At 46.5% G+C, this 18,421-nt stretch overlaps 3 protein-coding genes across 5 annotated transcripts in view; all 3 read right to left on the bottom strand.

The window, feature by feature from the left end:
- Positions 1-11,559, bottom strand: part of LOC133169727 (collagen alpha-1(XXV) chain) — a 63,736-nt gene extending 52,177 nt beyond the window's left edge. Inside the window, exons 1-2 of the mRNA XM_061302184.1 lie at positions 11,155-11,559; positions 11,015-11,084 (exon numbers count right to left, since the gene is read on the bottom strand). Of these exons, the coding sequence (XP_061158168.1) occupies positions 11,015-11,084; positions 11,155-11,400 (316 nt within the window). The 5' untranslated portion in view covers positions 11,401-11,559. The remainder of the gene's footprint in view (positions 1-11,014; positions 11,085-11,154) is intronic.
- A 762-nt stretch (positions 11,560-12,321) lies between these two features.
- On the bottom strand, positions 12,322-16,575 carry larp7 (La ribonucleoprotein 7, transcriptional regulator). The gene is made up of 12 exons (XM_061302294.1): positions 16,133-16,575; positions 15,968-16,068; positions 15,810-15,893; positions 15,523-15,687; positions 15,342-15,444; positions 14,865-15,152; positions 14,659-14,794; positions 14,444-14,568; positions 13,500-13,603; positions 12,822-12,981; positions 12,667-12,758; positions 12,322-12,608 (listed from the first exon to the last, which is right to left on the bottom strand). The coding sequence occupies exons 1-12, from the start codon at positions 16,317-16,319 to the stop codon at positions 12,531-12,533; spliced, it is 1,623 nt and encodes a 540-aa protein (XP_061158278.1). The 5' UTR covers positions 16,320-16,575; the 3' UTR covers positions 12,322-12,530.
- Positions 16,576-16,839: 264 nt separating this feature from the next.
- adamtsl3 (ADAMTS-like 3) overlaps positions 16,840-18,421 on the bottom strand; it is a 32,653-nt gene continuing 31,071 nt past the window's right edge. For 2 of the 3 annotated variants that reach the window (XM_061284173.1, XM_061284184.1), the window contains 3 exons: positions 18,111-18,220; positions 17,830-18,032; positions 16,840-17,747 (listed from right to left, as the gene is read on the bottom strand). In XM_061284173.1, the coding sequence (XP_061140157.1) occupies positions 17,635-17,747; positions 17,830-18,032; positions 18,111-18,220 (426 nt within the window). In that variant the 3' untranslated portion in view covers positions 16,840-17,634. The remainder of the gene's footprint in view (positions 17,748-17,829; positions 18,033-18,110; positions 18,221-18,421) is intronic. The other variant, XM_061284177.1, reaches the window with a different exon arrangement.

Below are 18,421 nucleotides of genomic sequence, written 5' to 3'. Positions count from 1 at the left end.
ACCTAATGAAGCGTCCCTTGGTTTCCTCATGTCTGCGGGGCATCTGCGAGCGTTCAGTATATCAGCAATTAGCAGCCCAGCCTCTCAATGTGAATAATCCATGAGAACCTGCCTGTAGCTTGGAGACATTCATTATTTTTTTCTCCCACATCGACATCGCCTCTGATAAATGTGATCTGTGAGTAGACACGGAATAATAATGGAAAGCTTTTTATTTACGTGAACCAAAATCTTGGCCAATCACAGCAGGTAATGAAAAATGAATGCGCTGAAAGGTTAACGGTTGTTCTCTGAGAGACTTTTGATGACTAATTGATTGCTCCTCCTTTGAAGATGGAAAAAGGAAGCTTGTTCTTTTGTTCCTTGGCATAAACTCGCAGACACAAAACGCGCCGGCGCTGTCGTTTCCTCCGCCACGCGGGATCAGCGCACACTCGCTAGCTCGTCCTTCGTCGTCTCCAAAATAGCCGACACCTGACGTGACAACTGGGATCTCGGCGCGCCGACAACCCGGTCCAGAATCCGCGAGTCCCGTTTCAAAGCCTCGCGAGCCGCCGGGCCCTCGTAGCCCGGCCGTGGGGGCTATTTGAGAGTGATGACCTTTGACCCCTGGCTTCCGCACGGTGATCACATCCCACTGCGCATGCTTTTGTGCACCAACTACTTTGGAAAGATCTGATGACCAAACATGAAGCCCCTATGGAGAAGATACGAGTTATTAACAGCTAAATCATGAAAAGAAGTCAAAAGTAAAATCTGTCCATCATAAAAATCAAAAGAGCCGATCTTAAGAGCAACGTGGAGACTGTAACTTTGCTTTAACCTTGGCCTCATTGCTCCAGCGATTCTCCCTCGTGTGAGTCAGTGAGTTCCAACGCCACGCGGCGTGACTCGACTCGGTAAAAGAAACGTCCTCGCTGGCCCTTCGGCGCAAGAACACGAGGAGGTCGGAAAACCCGAGGATCTGGGAAGACGTGATGTGAAATTAAGAGGAAGTGACGCATAGGTCATGTCAGGCGACACATGCCAAAACATTTGAGTTCATATTTCGCTTTAATTTAGTCCCTCAATAAAAAAATCATCACACACTCCGACTTGTTTCTCCTTAAAATCATTCCAAAGTGTGCGGACGTTCTCAAGTCAATCGACACGGAACAGCTGTCGCGGCACTTTAGCGATTGTTGTGGCTAACAAGTGAATCGTACCGTCGAGCTATCATTATTAGAAACTAAAACGTTCCAATATTGGATCCACAAAACCACTAGAGAAGCTCATGTTTATGACATAAACGTTTACACATTTCATGTGAACAGCCCAAATAAGGACTGTGTTTTCATATTGTTGCGTGTTTATGATGGGCAAAGCCGGCATGCTTGGGATACATAAAGGACTTTTTATGATTATTTTTTTTTTTCCCCTTCCAAGCTGACTTTGGCCTCATTTCTCCCCTTTTGGCACCAACAAGAAGCATTTCGCACACCTTGCCAGGATTGTAAAATGTATCGAATGCAGACAAGTAAATGTCAACTTTAATAACATGCCTACTAGATGTCTGCAATTCAGTTGTGTCACATCGTTTGTGTTATTTTTTTTGTTTCCCTTCTGGCATCAATTAGAACACTTTACAGTCCGACTGGATTTAATCAGAGCGGCCAGCCGGCTTTCCATCCGCGGCAAAAGGTGACAAAAACAGAAACAGTGCACGCTTGTTTTGGATGTTAAATAAAGCCGCTGACCTTCAGAATTCACTTGCAACACGCAGGCAAGAAAAAATCATCAGACTTTGGTGACAGAGCCAGTAATTGGAGCGCCTTCTGCGTTAAGGCCCCGGCAAAGGCATGATTTACATCCTGGCCTTCGATCGGCACGCACTAACTTGAGCGGCCACCATCTCTTGCGGCAGCTGAAAAGTCGTCAATCAAAAATGGCCGCTTCCTCTGCGGTGTTCCGACCCGATGGCTTGTACCGCTCCAGACTCAAATTGTGTGTCTCATTTGGTGGGCCTGTTAGTTTGCCTGTAAATCAGATGAAGGGGAAGGGGGTGCTTTTGTTTGATGACGGCCTGAAGCATCTCTTAGGATGAGGCGCTAACGTTAGCTAACGCGCGCCGCGGCAGTCATGAGCAACACACCCCAGGAAGTGACTGACTAAACGCCACTGGAACAGTTCACGTCAGTTCGCTCTGTTATTGTGGCCTGGAATTATTTAAAAACAGCCTGCAGAGGCTCTTAAGACCTTTGTTTGTATTTATGAAAGCTTCATGTCGCGTCCTTGTCAAATTAAAAGTCAAGTAACAAACAGCTTGCGAGGAGGCGCAAGCTAGGTCGCTACTTAGCTTGACGTGGCTGTCGGGAAATCAGCCCGTAATCAAAAGGAGGGTTTGAGGTTTAATTTTTTTTTATATATAGCGTCACCTGTACGGCTGCTCCACTGGGAGATCGTTTGTGAAAAAGCATTTCTTGCTGTAAAAACAAAACGAAGCATTCCTCTCAAAGTAGAATAACAAGTGCGGCTGCCGCCCGGCCGCTGCTCTTTATTTAGTAGATGAAGGGAGACATCTTGTTTGTTTTTGCACAACTGGAAGGGCCACACAAGTGGAAGCTTGACAAGTGCAATTGAACAATAATAGAAGGACGGCGCTTTTAGCAGTAAGCTTTCCCCTTTCTGAGTGATCAAGTGGTTTGAAGAAAAATGATTCCTCTGTGATACTCGCGGGTCGCAAATGAAACAAAGGTCCTGGCAGATCCATCACGACAACCCGCCTTAATATCGTCATTGAGCGATGCACTCTCGGTAAGAATTTGATGAAGTAGACGATTCAAAAGAGTTTATGACGCCACTAAATATAACAGGTGCGAAAGAAGCGCCGACTCAGCGTGCCGAGCAACCGTCCTGACGCTCTCGGCGCCTGTGATGCGTATCCAAGAGGAGCGGCGGTAACACAAACCCGTCGGCTCGTAAATCGACAGGTTCTCTACGGCGGCGGTGATGAAAAAGACGAGGGTGAGTGAATCCAAAGCGAGAGGACGAGAAGGTGTCTTATGCAACTAAACAAGCGGGATCGTCTATCAGCGCGGGAGGAGCACTTTGCCGGCCCACTGGATGAATGCACAAATGTTATTTTTTTTTCCTGATTAAAGCCAAACAAGAGAATTGATGTTGGGTAAAAGGAACAAAAAGCTAACTTGATTTGCCAGAGTGGAAAAGGAACAACATTTGCTTCGGTCTACCCAAATTTACACATGTGTTTAAACAAACCAGGAAAATAATACCCACAAAAAAAAGACAATAAAAGGTTTTGCCGAGAACCCGCAGGGTCCCAACCCAGAATTGTGTCCTGCCAGTGATCGCAATTAAACATTCTATTTTTCCGATTATTATTTTTAAATGAAACTTGATTCCGTGGCATCGTTTTTACAAGCCGTCTTGAACGGTAAATCAGCGCAAAGGTATAATCCAAGGTTGCCGTGGCAACGAGAGGGATGCTATTCTTCGCGTTATACGAGGCTGGCGCAGCGACCTAAGGCGGATCCCGACGAGACTCGAGTTTCATAACATTGCAGACCGGAAGCCTGGCCAACATTCCCGCCCGACCCGTACCACCAGCCTGGCGAGAAAGCTGACAGTTGTCACCATCCGTCATCGCAGGAACCCGTAAACCATCGTGGCCCGCCACGCCGGCCGATAAAACTCCAGCCGGGCCCTCATAAAGGCCTCCCGTCGTCAATCAACAAACATGCTGACATGACAAGTGGGACCCTCCGCCGTCAATCATCCTCACACAATGGGACCAATCGTCGGACTGCACACAATGTGGGCCTTTTTCTGGCCTTTCCGCATCAGCCTGTTGCTATGGTGATGAAAATATCAATGAGCGATGCCTGATGATGTGGCCGTGTGATTCATAAGTAAAGAATCTGGATTTAAGAATGGAAGATGGCGCTTCTCCTCGCCCATGATCCAGCAGCACGCGATCGCTGATTTTCCTGCAACTGATTTTTATTTATTTCTTTTTTTACTAAGCCTCTGAGCGAGAGATTGCACTCATAGTTGGCACCGGTTTTAGTTTGGACACCTCGAACTGCCAGCAAATGCGGGTGGGCAGCCGCCTGTAACGTGAGCCCCATCCCATGCTCAGACTAAGACGGCGCTCCTCCACTTTGGAAGTGGAGAGGGAGCAGCAGTGTTGGAATTTCTCAAACGAAACAAGACATTTGTCAATTTTCTCTCTGACGCTGCCAGATTGATCTGAATTTGTGTTTGAGAGCTCCCTTGGGATCATTTTAATAGCCTGCGATATCCATATTTGATGAGACCACTTGGCGTGGAACTGCAGAAGTCGATTCCATTCAGAACAGTGGACAGCGCCGTTTGGTAACTCTCGACCTGTATTTTGGCAAGTGAGCATCCACAAATGCCTCCCCCCCCCCCTTACATAGGTTGTAAACTGCCATGGGATAATAAATAATCCGTCCTAGTTTCAAGTTCAGATCCCGATTCCCAGACAGTGTTTTCCTACATTAAAAACCCTCGCTCGCACATCCGTCGACATAGTCGGATTAGCAGCCAATATAATCGTATCGTGGCTTAGCTTGGACGCTCGCTTCGGGCTTGCTAAAACAGGACGAGGAGACACGGGACGACTGTTTGCAGCCTCGCGTGTTCCCGACTGTCCGTTCCTCGTTGGCCGAGAAAATCAATCGATGATGTAACGCACGTATTTATCTTACGGGCTTCAAATCATGATCAGTTGTTGTGGCCGAATGTGAACAGGTGGAGCGGCCATGTTGACTTTTCAACTCCTCACTCATCTAGACCCACTTGGGGAAAATGGCTGCCTCCTAACGATGTCTATTTTTCGGCTAATTTTGCACCCCGCCATTCCGGTTTGACCTAATTGGCACCATTCACAACTACATTGCCCGATCTCGGGTTACACTTTACTATGGCGCTCCGAGAGCAGCTGCCAGACTGGACCAAGTTACCACGCGCCATATATAAGCAAAGGATGAAGGCTTCCGACGCACAGCAGTTGCGCGGATTACACCACGCCGCGTTAGTTCCCACATTGTAAAGATTTCACCACAAGGCTTCAAATCGGAGGAAATGTTGCCCGGCAATTGGCGTCCAGCGCTCCCGAGGCACTAAAGTGTGTTTTGGCTCGTAGGTGGGAAACTGCTGGACTGTCGCTGCAGCCGCAAGACACTCTTGAGGGCCAATTTTTGTTTTTTTTTGGTACCACCCGGGTTTTGGGGCCAAAAGAACACGTCCATTACAAGTAAATGACACTTGGGACGAGACAGGAACGCTGGCACCCTTTTGGACTTTGCCTATTTAGGGCCCTGATGTGTGTGTACTGGCCCAAAGTAGTCAGTCATCACAGTCGTAATTTGACAGTGAAATGATGGAGTGGGGTGAGTTCAAGAAGGTTGTCTCCGGGGATGTCGAGTCAGCGGGAGACTAATATCGGCACTCACATGCCACCTCGACAAGGCAAAGAGAAAAGGTTGCGTGCCTTGTCAAATGTAATTCTGCTTTTTGCCTCAAGGTGCTCTCTCGTTAAACACCAACATTGCAGCGTAAGCGTCACGACAGATGGGCTGATATCTCAAGTTTCCTCTTTGAGGTTTTTATTTTGGTCCCGCGTGTCATTCTGTAGGGCTGCCTCCCAAGTCGGACCAAAGTTCCCCGAGGTCAAAGGCCGCATCCACTCCGAGGGCGCCCGTCATAAACAAGAGAGCGGTCACCGCCGCTGCTTTTTATTTGTCACCGCTGATGTCATGTGACGGCATCTGCGGCATCTCTACGAGAGCCTCGAGAGCCCGGCTGGGTGTCGACTGATAGGCGAGCTTGGGGGCGCTAACAAAACACGCTGCACGGCTGCAATCAAGTAGTGCCTCCAATAATGGATGTTAAACTCATTTTGCAGATGAATAAAAAAAAATGCATGCACTTAAAACTGTGGTGCTCAAACTACGGTCCGGGGGCCTTTTGTGGTCCACACAAGTACAAAATAGTAACATCATTTCATAACAAAGATAATTCAATGTCAAAAACAAAAAATCTGCATAGTGTCAAGCTCTAATTTGCGAACATTTCCCATAAATGCACCTCAAGTATGATCATCTTACAATAGATTGCTCTTGTTTTGGTTATAAATGTTTCCGTAGCAAATTTCCAACAAGATGCTCCAAAGCAGCCACACTAGCCTGAAGCCCCGGATCACAAAAAAATAGTTTAACACTATCTCCACAATTCACTACGACATAGTTCTCAGTCGTTGCATGCACTGGCGGAGTTAGAGGGGGGTGCAGCGGGGACACTTTTGCATATTTTCCGATTCTTCTCCCACATTTTCATCTGTCCCCCGTATGGACCTTGTAAAAATTTCTTTTTAAATTAAAAAAAAAAAACCCTCTTTAAAATTCCCTTCACAGACATTTTGACAACTGTGTTTACAGATAAACAGGTGGCGCTCCCAAAACGCATCGAGCAGATCGCGGTAGCCATAACTTAGTGACACCCCTCGAGGATAAACACAGACACAGAACAGAAGGAGGCCTTTCAACACCCTGCTACGACCCCCCCCACCCCCCACCCCCTCCCACTTCCATCTAACCACACTCATCTGTTTTCGGTTTCGGAGCAGATCATCAACACTCTCACCTTTGCTTATATCAAATCCTCACCTCCCTCTAACCCCCCCCTCCCCCCTTATTTGTGGAGGACCCCGAGGTATGCACCTGTCCGCAGGGATCCAACCACTATCTGAAGCGCCTGCAGCATGATTCATTGTTGTTGGACGCCATTTGCTGCACGGCTCGCTGCTAATGATGATAATCACTCATCCCATAAAGCTTTCCCCAAATAGCGGATACAAAACAAGTCCAGCAAATACGTTGTTATTGTTTTGCGCCAACACGAAACCGTGAGGAAGTTGTAACTTCTGCCGAGCGTTAACAAAAACGCTTTTATGCCTTCAAGCCTAACCAGAGCTCAACCGCAGTGTTGACACATCATAAAATGTCATTATTTGGAGGGAAATGCTCCTAAATGGCTGATAAAAGGCTCCTTCAGCAAAGTGCAGAGACAATATCGGAAGCGGCGTACTTGAATCGAATGCAAGCGTGACTTTGCAGTTAATCCCGACTTCCTGATTTGGCTTCCGAGAAGGAGCTTTGCTTTTCAAACGCAAACTTTGAGAGGTCGCAGTGGGACGTCTGGCCTTGCGCACTCCGCCACATGATTATTTCCAAGTGTCATTTCTCCGCCTCCCCCCTCCTTTCAACAGAGCCTGTATTTGTTTCCGGGAGCGTCACTTAATGAAACGCCGACTTCCTCCCTCCCCGGGGGTGCGGCGGAAAGGGATTTTGGAGGCTATAAAAAGGACGCGGCGCTCGCGGCTAGCAAGACGCCTGCTATGTGTGATGTGGCTCATTCGCTCCGTACCATCGGCTGTCTGCATACTGTCATCTTTCAACCAAAGGCGTCCCGCCGGCCAGATTCTGCATCTCCTTTAGCAAATTTACAGAAATGAATGGCGGGCGAACGGATGGTTTCAATGAGCCGACCGCACGAGGGGATGCAAATCCCCGCAAAGCCTTGCGAGTGTTTTTCCACACACTTGCCAAGAGTACACAGAGAGGAGAGTGTTGTTAAAAAAAGGTGAAGAGGATTATGGCTCTGGTGGTGGACTGTACATACAGTGCTACATGATGGGAAAGTGGCTGTGTTAGCTTAAAAGCTTGCGTACAATTAATATGGCAAGTTTGAGATCAAGTAGGGGAGCTGTATTACATTTTGTTTTCCCAAATTTCACTACAGTTAGCAACATAAGTTTCAGGAATAAAAAGAAAAAAAAAATGATTGAGTGTTTTGAAAACCTTCCACAAGCTGCTATTGAAGAGACACTTGGAGAACCACTCAGATTTATGGCTCGCATTGATTCATTGGAGGATATTTTTAACCGATATTTTTCAGCCAATCAGAGAAGGCGTTTCCCCAAGTAGTCGTTGAAATGGAATGAACCAGGAAATTAAAGTTTGACTCTAATTTGAAGGCCAGGTTTTCTATAGGTCATAAGAGTCACCACTCTGCCTGACATTTGCCAAGCAGAGTTTTTGGTGAAAATAATCCACATTCTACTGTTTATTACCAAATAATGGAAAAAGCTTTCAAAGCAGTAATTGCAATGACTAGATACAAATCATATTTCTTGTACCAACATCTTTGGGAAGACTGAAAAAACAAGAAGTAGAAATGGGCCCATACCAGACTTGAAGTTAGGTATCGGGTTCTCGTGAAGGCTGCCGATACCAACAACCGATATTTGAGATAAAAATTAGGACATTGAGTCTTCCGCTGCAGTAGTTGGCGCTATTGTGCGGCAGTTGAACACCATTTTTTTGTCATCATGTTAAATGAATTTTTCACATCAGGCATTACCGTTACTCGGTTCGGAAAACGTGGCCTGGAACATCCCTATTACAATAAATGTTCCAGTGCACATCCACTGGAACACGGCAAAAGTTATGTTTTCATGCATAAACAGGCCCAGCTTTGATGGCGAGGGCAAATATTGACTCCTCCGAGACGGTGTCCCTGTAGCCGAGGAGACGAAAGCCGGCTCACCACACCTGCTGCGGCGGCCATATTTACACCCGGCAGCAGACGAGGCCGAGATCCATTGCGCCCCCCTCGTCGCCGCTCCACACATCAGCACACACTCTTCTCCTTCGGCTCCTGACAGGGCCGGCTTTCTTGGCGACGGAGCAGCGGGAATCTCGCCAAGCGCACAACCCGAGCAGGAATGCGTGCGTGCGCTAAGTACACAACATCCAAACGAGCGACACAACCCGACTGACACATTCGATATGCGAAGACATCGCCGCTGGGCCCAACCTGACCTGCGCGGAATGCCACATGGAGTGTCCTTCAAAAGTATTGGAACGGCAAGGTCAATTCCTTTCTTTGGATGTACACAAAACATTTGGCTTTCATATCAAAAGATAAATGAGGCAAAAATTCTGAATTTCATGCCTTGATGTGTTACACAAGTCAGAATGGAGCAATTTTCAAATGAGCAAAAGTATTGAAACATCTGATGGGTGCCCTGAAGAGGACAACGAAGGGAAAAACCTCAGAAACAATCACTTTCAGTCAATTTAAAATCAAAGTGTCTTTCGAACGGCGAGAGAACAAATAAGATTGCCAATCGCGGGGAAAAAAAAAATCCCCGTATTACAACAAAGAGCGACTGTTTGAAAGAAGGTCTCCAAAAGTGCCAGCCAACAGCAGTGCGGGCTTGTGAAGAGAGCTCAAAGGACGTCTTAGCCAGGGGTCAAAGGGCACCGGTGGGATGAGACAGAGGGTCTGTGAGCTGGCTTTTGTGGTAACTCTGAACCCCCTCGCCCGCAACCTTAGGCTAGCTCAGACGCAGATGGGGGCACGATGCCGCCCACGTCACATGACAAAGACCGTCTTGAATGAGACTGCAAAACCAGAATGGCACTTGGAGCGCAGACCTCCACCAAGGCTGGGACAAAAAAAAACCTCATTTCTATGCTTATGCCCCTTCAGACAGGAATCTTTTTTTTCCCAGCTATGGACTGGCATGTAACCAAAGTCAACAGAGCAGGACAGTAAATGTGTATGAACACGCGCAAAGAAGCACTTTCAGCTATTTGCTTTTTGTTTGTAGGTTTTCCATTCAGAGTTTCGCCCTCAGGTTCCACACACGCGTCACAAAAGCAAAGCGGGAAAAGTGTGCCGCGCTTTCAAAAGAGCTGCTTTCGGTTTTAAAGATGAAAAGCTATTTCTGGCCTTCAAGTGGAGCATTAGAGCAAGTGTAACTTGTGATGAGTCATCAGGAAGAAGTTAAAAGCTCAACTTGATGGGCTCGATTCCGACGGAGAGGCAATCGAAGCGTAATTGCGTGTGCGTCACATGAGGTGGGTCGTCTTAAGCGGGAACAGCTGGCTGCCGCCGCCGCCGCCGCCGCCGCCGCCGCCACCTGCTTGACGTTACCGCGCATTCGCTAATTATCCGAGTTGTGCGACTCAAATCACATATGAGTCGGCAATTTCAATTACGTGAATAAAACTAATCAAAGACAGAAGACTGAAAGACTCCAATTGACTTTGACTCAAACTCCGTGACAAGTCATTCATTTAAAAATCAGTTGCTTGGAAAAAAAGGCCAAGCTAGCTGTGTGAAGTGTGATGCTAAGCTACCCATTAGCTTGACGCTGTGGCTTACCAATTGCGGTTTAATCATAATCAAACTTGATGTTTGTTATGCAATTATTTGAGATGACAATTAAGCGATATATTTGTCAGTGAAGAGTGTAATATTGAAATAATGGAAAGAAATCTACATTTACATCTATACATAGATTAAGTACCATTCTGTTCGTGAAGATAAATGAATGGAGACGAGAACCTCATTTCGGCCAAGACTAAACGAAATCTACACACCACAACACAGAGCTCTGCCAAGACTGAAGCAGCAAAATAAATGTCCACTTCGAATTTATTTCAAATTTAAAATGCATGCATCGTTCGTTGAGAAATAAAGAAAAAAGCCATGCTATGCAAATTTCGTGGGATCTGCACCAAAATAACAACGGTGCATTAAGATGCACGTTTTCACCAAGCACTTTTGAGTGCAAGTAACTCGTTTTTTTCCCTCTTTTTAATTTTACTGCTAATACCGTGAGACGGTTGAACTGTCAATCAAAAAAAAAAAAAAAGAACTTGAAACCGCGTTGGACACAAAGCTGAGGGAACAAATGATTCCATCTACCGGCGGCAAGCGGGAAGCTCATGTGTCGTCCGCCTTTCACGACAACATGGCAAGGGTGCCAGCCACTCGGCACGTCTATGTTTAGGCCGCTCACTCAATCTCAGCTGCGCGCATTCGTCACAGCGGAGCTGCCAAAAACACGCGGCAACATCCGCGGCGTCCTTGAACGCACCACTTCCCATTCACTCCCACGCGCCCGCGGGTGGCTCACCTGGAGGACAGTTGCATTCAGGTGACGCTTGCCGGGCGCTCCGGATCTTGACGAATTGCTCATAAGAACGCTGCAGAGAACAATTACAACATGGTGATGTCTGTGTTGCTTCATCGGCCACGCGCACGGGTCAATCTCACCTGGGAGAGCATCTCGTTGACTTTTTGCGCAACCAACGCATCCAAATCGTCGGCGGGGGCGCGCGTCGACGCGTCCGCGCCGCGCTCCAAACCCGCCAGCCGGCGCCTGACGTCTGCTGCGTGGATGCTGAGCACCACGCAGAAGGCGATGGACGCCACCGAGCACAGCGACGGGATGACGCTGGCGGCTCGACGCCGAGGGGTCACTTTCTCGTCCATGTTCCCCGTGGACGCTCCACGCTCCATCCGAATCACGGCGCGGGTTGACGGTCACGAGGCGTTCACGTTCACCGCCGCAAAACTTGTTGCACCTCAGACGTTCGCGAGAGGAGGCGCTGAGGAATCGCGTGTAAATCAAGGCGGCGTGGGCACTCAGAGCTTTTCCACGCTCAAGCACAAACACACACACGCCCCCACCCTCGTTATGGCAGCAACACGCCCCCAAACTCTCGTGGCACCCTGCAGTCACTCACCGGATGACGACAGCCGTGAAATCAATTGGCACGTAGCCTTCATTCAATTCAATTAAACTTGCAATTGACAAGCTGCCCTACTGTGACCGTGAATTTCTTGTCTTTATATTTTCCACATTTACGTTGAACGTGCGCGACACGCACAAATAAGAAACCATTAGGATGAAGACACGAAAGCACACCAGACATTAATTAATGTTAATTAGCAAGCGGTTGTTCGATGACGTTTTTTTGGGCAAAATGTTGCCACCTAGTGGATAAAAGTGTTAAACGCTACCAGCTTCAGGGGGAAGCATTAGTTCCTTGCGCCGATCCACGAGGAGCAAAATGCATACCGTAATTTATGTCGTATATGGGGCGTTGCCGAATAGGACGACAATTTAGGCACCCATGTTTTACTTATTTTTTGATGTTAAGAAAATAAACCACCATACAATTTGATTCGTTCGGTTGAGATGTTACAGATCGTATGTGGAAAACATCTGAAAATACTGGTGAATGATCCTTTTACAATTTAAATAAAAAGAAAATGTCAATGTGAGCCTAATTCTAATTGTCAGTGTAATGTCCAATGCAAGCAGTGTAAGCCATTCCAAAACAAAACTAAATCATGTTTTAAAAAAAAAGAGTTCTTGGTTTGAGTGAATCATTTTGTGAGAAAAGAAAAAAAAAATGCAAAAATGAACCCATGGCATTTATGTCAACAATTCTAAAAGTTCAAACGTTTTCTTTTAATGCACTCCACATTTGAAAAAGTCCATTAGTCAAATGACAATAAAAAAAAACATGTGCACATCTTGATGGGGAGCTTCATGCTATTTACATCACAAACTTGAACTTGGTGCTCCAGCGCAAAGGCAAAAAGTATAAAAAAAACAACAACAACAACTAAGGAGCAGCGAGTCAGTCTTCTTGGAAGTGAATGTGCTTGCAGGCTTCCTTGGCGCGAGCAGTGATGATCTTCTCCGCTTTGGACAAGAGCTGAAAGGATTTGAAAGGTAAGCTTGAAGTCAGCGCCTTGAAGGAGCCGTCGTCTCACCTTGGCCGTGCCGCGCTTCTTCTCTCTCGGCCGGTTGAGCTTGACCTGCCGATCCACCAGGATCTTCTGCCAGTACCTCTGCTCGTTGTCGCCTGTTGACAACCCAACAGGCGTTTTCTCTCGGACTTTCTTGGAAGCAAGCGTGTGGGGCCCACCTGAAAGGATCTCCAGCTGCCAGCTGTGCACCTTCTGCAGCTTGGCTTTATTATCGTTGACGGCCTGCGCGTACTCTGGCCGCTCGAAGCGCACGTAGCCCTCGGCGTCGCCTTCCAACAGGTCAACGTACGCCACCGGCGAGATCTTGCACAGGGTGTCCTATGTCCCAAAGGAAAGTGGGATGAAAGCATGACTTTTTTTTTTTTTTATGCAAATGGAGGACAAAAGTCTTGGCTAGCTTTGGTTTGATCATTAAGCCGGAAAAGCAAAGTAACTAACAAATAGATAAATAGAGAGCAGGAGAGGGAGATGCACGTAGATTATATGGATAGAACAATAAAGTACCAACTACGGCCAAAAGATGGCAGCAGTGAGTCACTTTAGGATGAACACACTGTAACAAAATAACGCACAAGTGCGCAAGTTGGTGAACATTGAACTTTAGAATTTCGACCGTGACAAGCACCTCATGATTGCTCAAAGCGTTTGTCACGTTGAATCTACAAAGTCTGTCAGGAAAGGGAGGATGGAGCTTTTTTTAAATGTTGAAGTAGAAGCAGTGACTAATTTACGTAGTACACACAAACTCACACATGGCATATACACACTTAATCAAACATAACATTGTTACACTGGTAGATCTTTGGGGTCGACTTCCCCTTTAACGTGCTCTTTACCTTGATTATCTTCCTCCCCGGAAGCGCCTTGTTGTCCGTAATCTTCATGATGACGCCGCTGGTGAACTGCGGACCCAAAGTGCTCGCCTTCTCGCTCGCCTCCACTGTAAGAGGAAAAAAAACCAAAACCCTGAGGCCTTTCCACTAGGGGTGTAAATCGCGGGTTTTGTCACAATACGATATAATATCGATATAAAGAACTACGATACGATATTTGCCGATATCTTAAAGCCTGCTGCGATTCATTCACGATATATCGCGATATAGTGCTCTACGATCAATTTTTTTTTTTTTAATAAAAAAAATATAGAACAATCTCCTGATTTATAACAATTCATACGCAAAATCAACAAGGTACTGCAAACTCTTTATTTAGGAAATTACAAGAGTATTGTAGTATACAAATCGCTTACTTTAACACTGAACTTTGATGTCGTGTTTTTTCTTTAAATGTGCGGCGAGATTTGTGCTCCCTGAATATTTGATCACCGCATGGCAGGATTTACAAACTGAACGTGTCTTGTCCGTTGAGCCATCTTTTCTTTGGAATCCAAAGTGCTTCCAAACGAATGACTTGAAGCCTAAAGGGGAGCCAAATTCCTCGTCTTTTTGGACACTAGCCATAGCACCAGCCCAGGAGCCGCGTACTCGTTGTCGCCTCCCCTTTCACGTGCGTGCTCTGCTCACAACACAACAACGCCGGGCGCACTGCTCCCGAAAAGAGGAAGCAAGCAACAATGAACTGGATTTCAAAATAAAGTCGCGTCTAATGTCCGAGGTCAAACACGGCGATATAAATCGATGTTTACCTTTAGCATCGATGCCAATAAATCGTAGAGCATTATATCGATTAATCGATGTGTATCGATGTATCGTTACACCCCTACTTTCCACATTTAGCACGCGAGATGTTCTGAAGCGAAGCGGCGTCGTGCTGAACTCACTCTTCTGGTTGCTTCTGCTGCCGCGTCGCTCCTCGCCGTCCAACTGCGTCATGCACTTCTTCAGGGAGGACATGCTGCGCTTCTGCAGCCGCAGGTACTCGGACTTGAGCTCCAGCCACGCTTTCCTGCCATCGCACAAACGTGGTTATTTGCCCGCGCGTATTTTTTGTTTTTGTTTACCGGAGTGTGGCCTCGTTGTTGTCGTGCGCTCGTACTTGGACATGACCCTCAGCGGGATGACCTCCTCGCCAATCTTAAGCTTCTCCTTGTGTTTCTTCTTCCTCTTTCTCTTGGCTTTGACCAGCGGGTCTTCTTGGTTTTCTTTCCCATGCTCGCCCTCTAGTGGCGGATCTGCACATGCAATCACATTGTCAATTCACTTTTTTTTTTTTTCCTCCTTGGTTTCTTGACAGAAGCTTACTGCTCTCAAACTCGACTTCATCGTTCTCCTCGAGCTTCCTCATCTTGGCGGGCAGCGCCGCTTCCGATTCGTCCACCGCCCGCGAGCGGCGTCTCTTTTTCTCCGAGATTTTACCCGTCGTCTTCTGACTCGCGGCATCTGAGCCTTGCTGCTGCTTCTTTTTCTTCTTCTGCTGTTGCTGCTGCAGAACTGGCGGCTCGGCGTCCATCGGCGCCACTTTGGCCTCCTCGGCCAGCAGCTTTTTTTTCTTCTTCTTTTTCTTTTTCTTCTCTTCTTCCCCGCCGCCACCTGCGACACATTTTTTAGAAAATTAATTCCCCTTAATTAATTCAAAACAACCCAAGCACAACAGCTTGTCCTTAGTTTTTAATCAAGTGTTTTTCTTTCTTTTAATTGTAACTGTCTTGTGCTCAAATTTTCAATCAAATTTAAATAAATAAAATAGGAAGAGCATTTTTATTTTTTTTTTGTGTTTACCTGAAGACGGATTGTCTGCAGTCATCTTGATGGGCTTCCCCTTCTTAGTCTTGGGGAATATTCCCGGTTTCCTAGGAGCATCTTCAGGAGGATTATTGAGCATCTGGATGTGGGGGAAAAAAAAGAAACCTCAAGTTTTCTTCAGCTCATCAGTGGCTTATTATTCTGAATAAAAGTTCACCTCAACGGCTTTTTTGGCTTGCTCTGGGTTCTCGAACTCCACAAAGGCAAAGCCTTTGGGATCGTTGGTGGTTTTGTATCTGGGGATGCTGGCGTATACGACGGTCCCGCATTTAGAGAAGACCTTCTCGATCCAGCTGTGAGTCACGTCCTTGGGCAGGAGCTCCTAAATGAAACGACATTATTTCGTTTCTTTCGACATCAATTATTTTGGGCTGGATAATATCAGCGTGGGTCAATTTGACCAAAAACATAAACAGAGAGCTTAAAAGAAAACCAAAAGTTTACCACGTAGACTGTGCGGCTGTCCACGTCTGGTGGAACATCTCCGATGGGAAGTTGCCGTCTCACTTTATCACCTTCTAAATTCACCTGAAAGTTTGCCACACGTTTTCCATTCATTGAGTCGGATTCGAATGCACAGGCAGGCTTTTGCCGCTCCTCACCTCCAGCAAGGAAGAATTCTTCAGAGCCCTGGCGATGAGTTTAGTGTCGCTCGTCAGTTTCTTCATGCGATTGAAGCTCGCCACCACGGATAAATCAACATCTGAGACAAAACCCGCAAAGCAGTCAAAACAGGTCCGATGCAATTTTCGATGTAGGTGACTTACAGCCGTCATCCGACTCGTCAATGAGCTTTCTCAGAAAGCGGTCCTTGTGGAGGTTGACGTCTCCGAACCAGAACTCCACTTGTTTTTTCACTTCGCACAGCAGCTGCTTGACGCGGGATCTTTTCTTCTTGTCCGTCTCTTTGGTCGAAGCTCCTCCGTCATCCGCAGCTTCCTTCGGTTCGTCCATACTTTCCCGAGTTGACCAAAACGCTACCACAACGTCCAAGATAAACTCCAAGCAGTCACTTTCCAAACTGGGCTACTGCGGGACTTTAAAACTACACACTTGTGCCCGCTACATATTTGTCAAGTGGAAATTCATATGCCAGTGCACACGATTTGGATAGTTTAACAGAACAAAAAGTGAAAAACGGTCAAAGTCACTAATTTCCCATTAGCAATTGGGCTTGAAGCGCTCACGGAAAAGCTGCTGTCGCGGGATATATACGTCACACGTATGCGCCACGTAAGGGGCGTTCAAAAACGGAAAACGTAGGAAACTCGAGTGATTCATGCAGCAATGCCAAATGATAATAATGATATTATTAATTATTGACGGCACAAACATACGGTGTCATTATTGAATACCATTCCAATTTTGTTCCTCAGGTAGCAATATTACATAAAAGCAGAGCATAATTTGATGAAAAATCGGAATTACCAGCAGAGGGCGCTCTACGTCAAATACGTATAATCACCAGGCAACATCAATTCCAACCATTTTATTTATTTACAAAACTGTACACAGAGACACGCATGGAAATAAATAAGACAAAATACATATCTACACAACTGAAGCATATACTTGATATGTTGATGACGGTTTCTTCTCATAAAATCAAACAATTGCATCTCAAAATACCAACATGTTGCACTCAAATCCAAAAGTGCCAATCCGGTGAATAAATAATCAATCAAAAATGTATGTTAGAACGAAAAAAATCAAGAATTCAAAAAGAAACATTACTGATGCTTCAAAATTGCTGTTTTTCCAGCATTGTGCTTTCTTGTCACCTGGGAGCCAAAAGGAAGAATTAAAAGTTGGCGACAACATGTGGGCATGTCACGACTAAATGTGCAAAAGCATAAAAAAAGTGGTTAAACTAGACATATACTGAAGATAAATACCTTTTAAAAAATACAAAGCAAAATATATAAATGTAACATAAAAAACATCAACAAGTCATGTTTTTAACAAAGACTTTTGTTGAGTTTCGAGTGCAAAATATTTCTTTTTCCTGTTTCCTCCCATTGTGTGTTTGCTTCAGTCATGAGTGCAACATTCAGTTCAAACTCCCATCCAATTCAATTTGTCAATTCAAATATCAGATTGGAGGCTTTTTTTTTTGGCAGACCCAAAATGCTTTGGAAATTGTGTTTCAAATCCTTTCCAGTGGTTCTCACATCACATCATCTGAAAACATCCATCGTACGACATGTCCCTCTGTTCATCAATGCCTGCAGCGGGGAGGTCTTTGATGGCATCCGACGTGCCCCGCCCATCAGGTGTTGAGACACGAGTGACAGCAGCGACTTTTAAACTGTGGAAGTGTGCACAACTCCAACTGCCGCACCTTCTCGCAGTACCGGGTGCTGTCGCGGCACTCTCCGGCGGCTACGGTTAGCAAAGCGCCAGCGACCGTCGTGTTAAAAACTTCTAGAGTGGACATTTGCTGCGTGACGTTCGAACGGCTCACCTCTGCCGCAGGACACCGTATTGCAGCGCTGCCAGCTGGCGGGACGAGGCCTCCGCGAGCAGCTCCCGCCGGGTCGCCTCGTGCACGCCACCCGGCGCGACTGGAAGCCGTGTCGGCCGCAGGTGGCCGTGCACTGCGTCCACGGGCCGACTCGCCAGCGCGGAGCGCAAGCGTCCGCCGTGCAGTTCCTCGTGGAGCTCGGCCTTGGAAGGGGAAACGAATCGGAGTCACAAAGCCGATACCCGGCGGAGGGAACGTTTGTTTGGGACGGCTATTTTTACCGTCTGAGTCCGCCGCATATCCTGGAAGGGACTTTGGTGCCATTTGTGTCTAGGCAGAAAACATTGCGGTGCTGTGCAGCCAAACCTGGACCCAGGCATTGACCACTGCACTGAAACATTCAAAAAGAACAAAAAGTTATAACACAAATAGGTTCAGAATGCTAATTAGCCCTGCTTGCCTGTGAAATTTAGGTTTGTAAGCCAGTGTAATGACTTCCAGATACCACTAGATGGCAATGTTGGGTCACTTTTGATTTTTAAGATTAGGCGGGAAATGTCAGATTGTCACATCAATTATTTACGCGAAAAAG

Source organism: Syngnathus typhle, linkage group LG1 (genome assembly GCF_033458585.1).
Source record: "Syngnathus typhle isolate RoL2023-S1 ecotype Sweden linkage group LG1, RoL_Styp_1.0, whole genome shotgun sequence".
In the NCBI taxonomy this organism is placed as follows: Eukaryota; Metazoa; Chordata; class Actinopteri; order Syngnathiformes; family Syngnathidae; genus Syngnathus; species Syngnathus typhle.
Note: the sequence above shows the minus strand (reverse complement) of the source record. Positions and strands in the feature narration are given on the sequence as shown.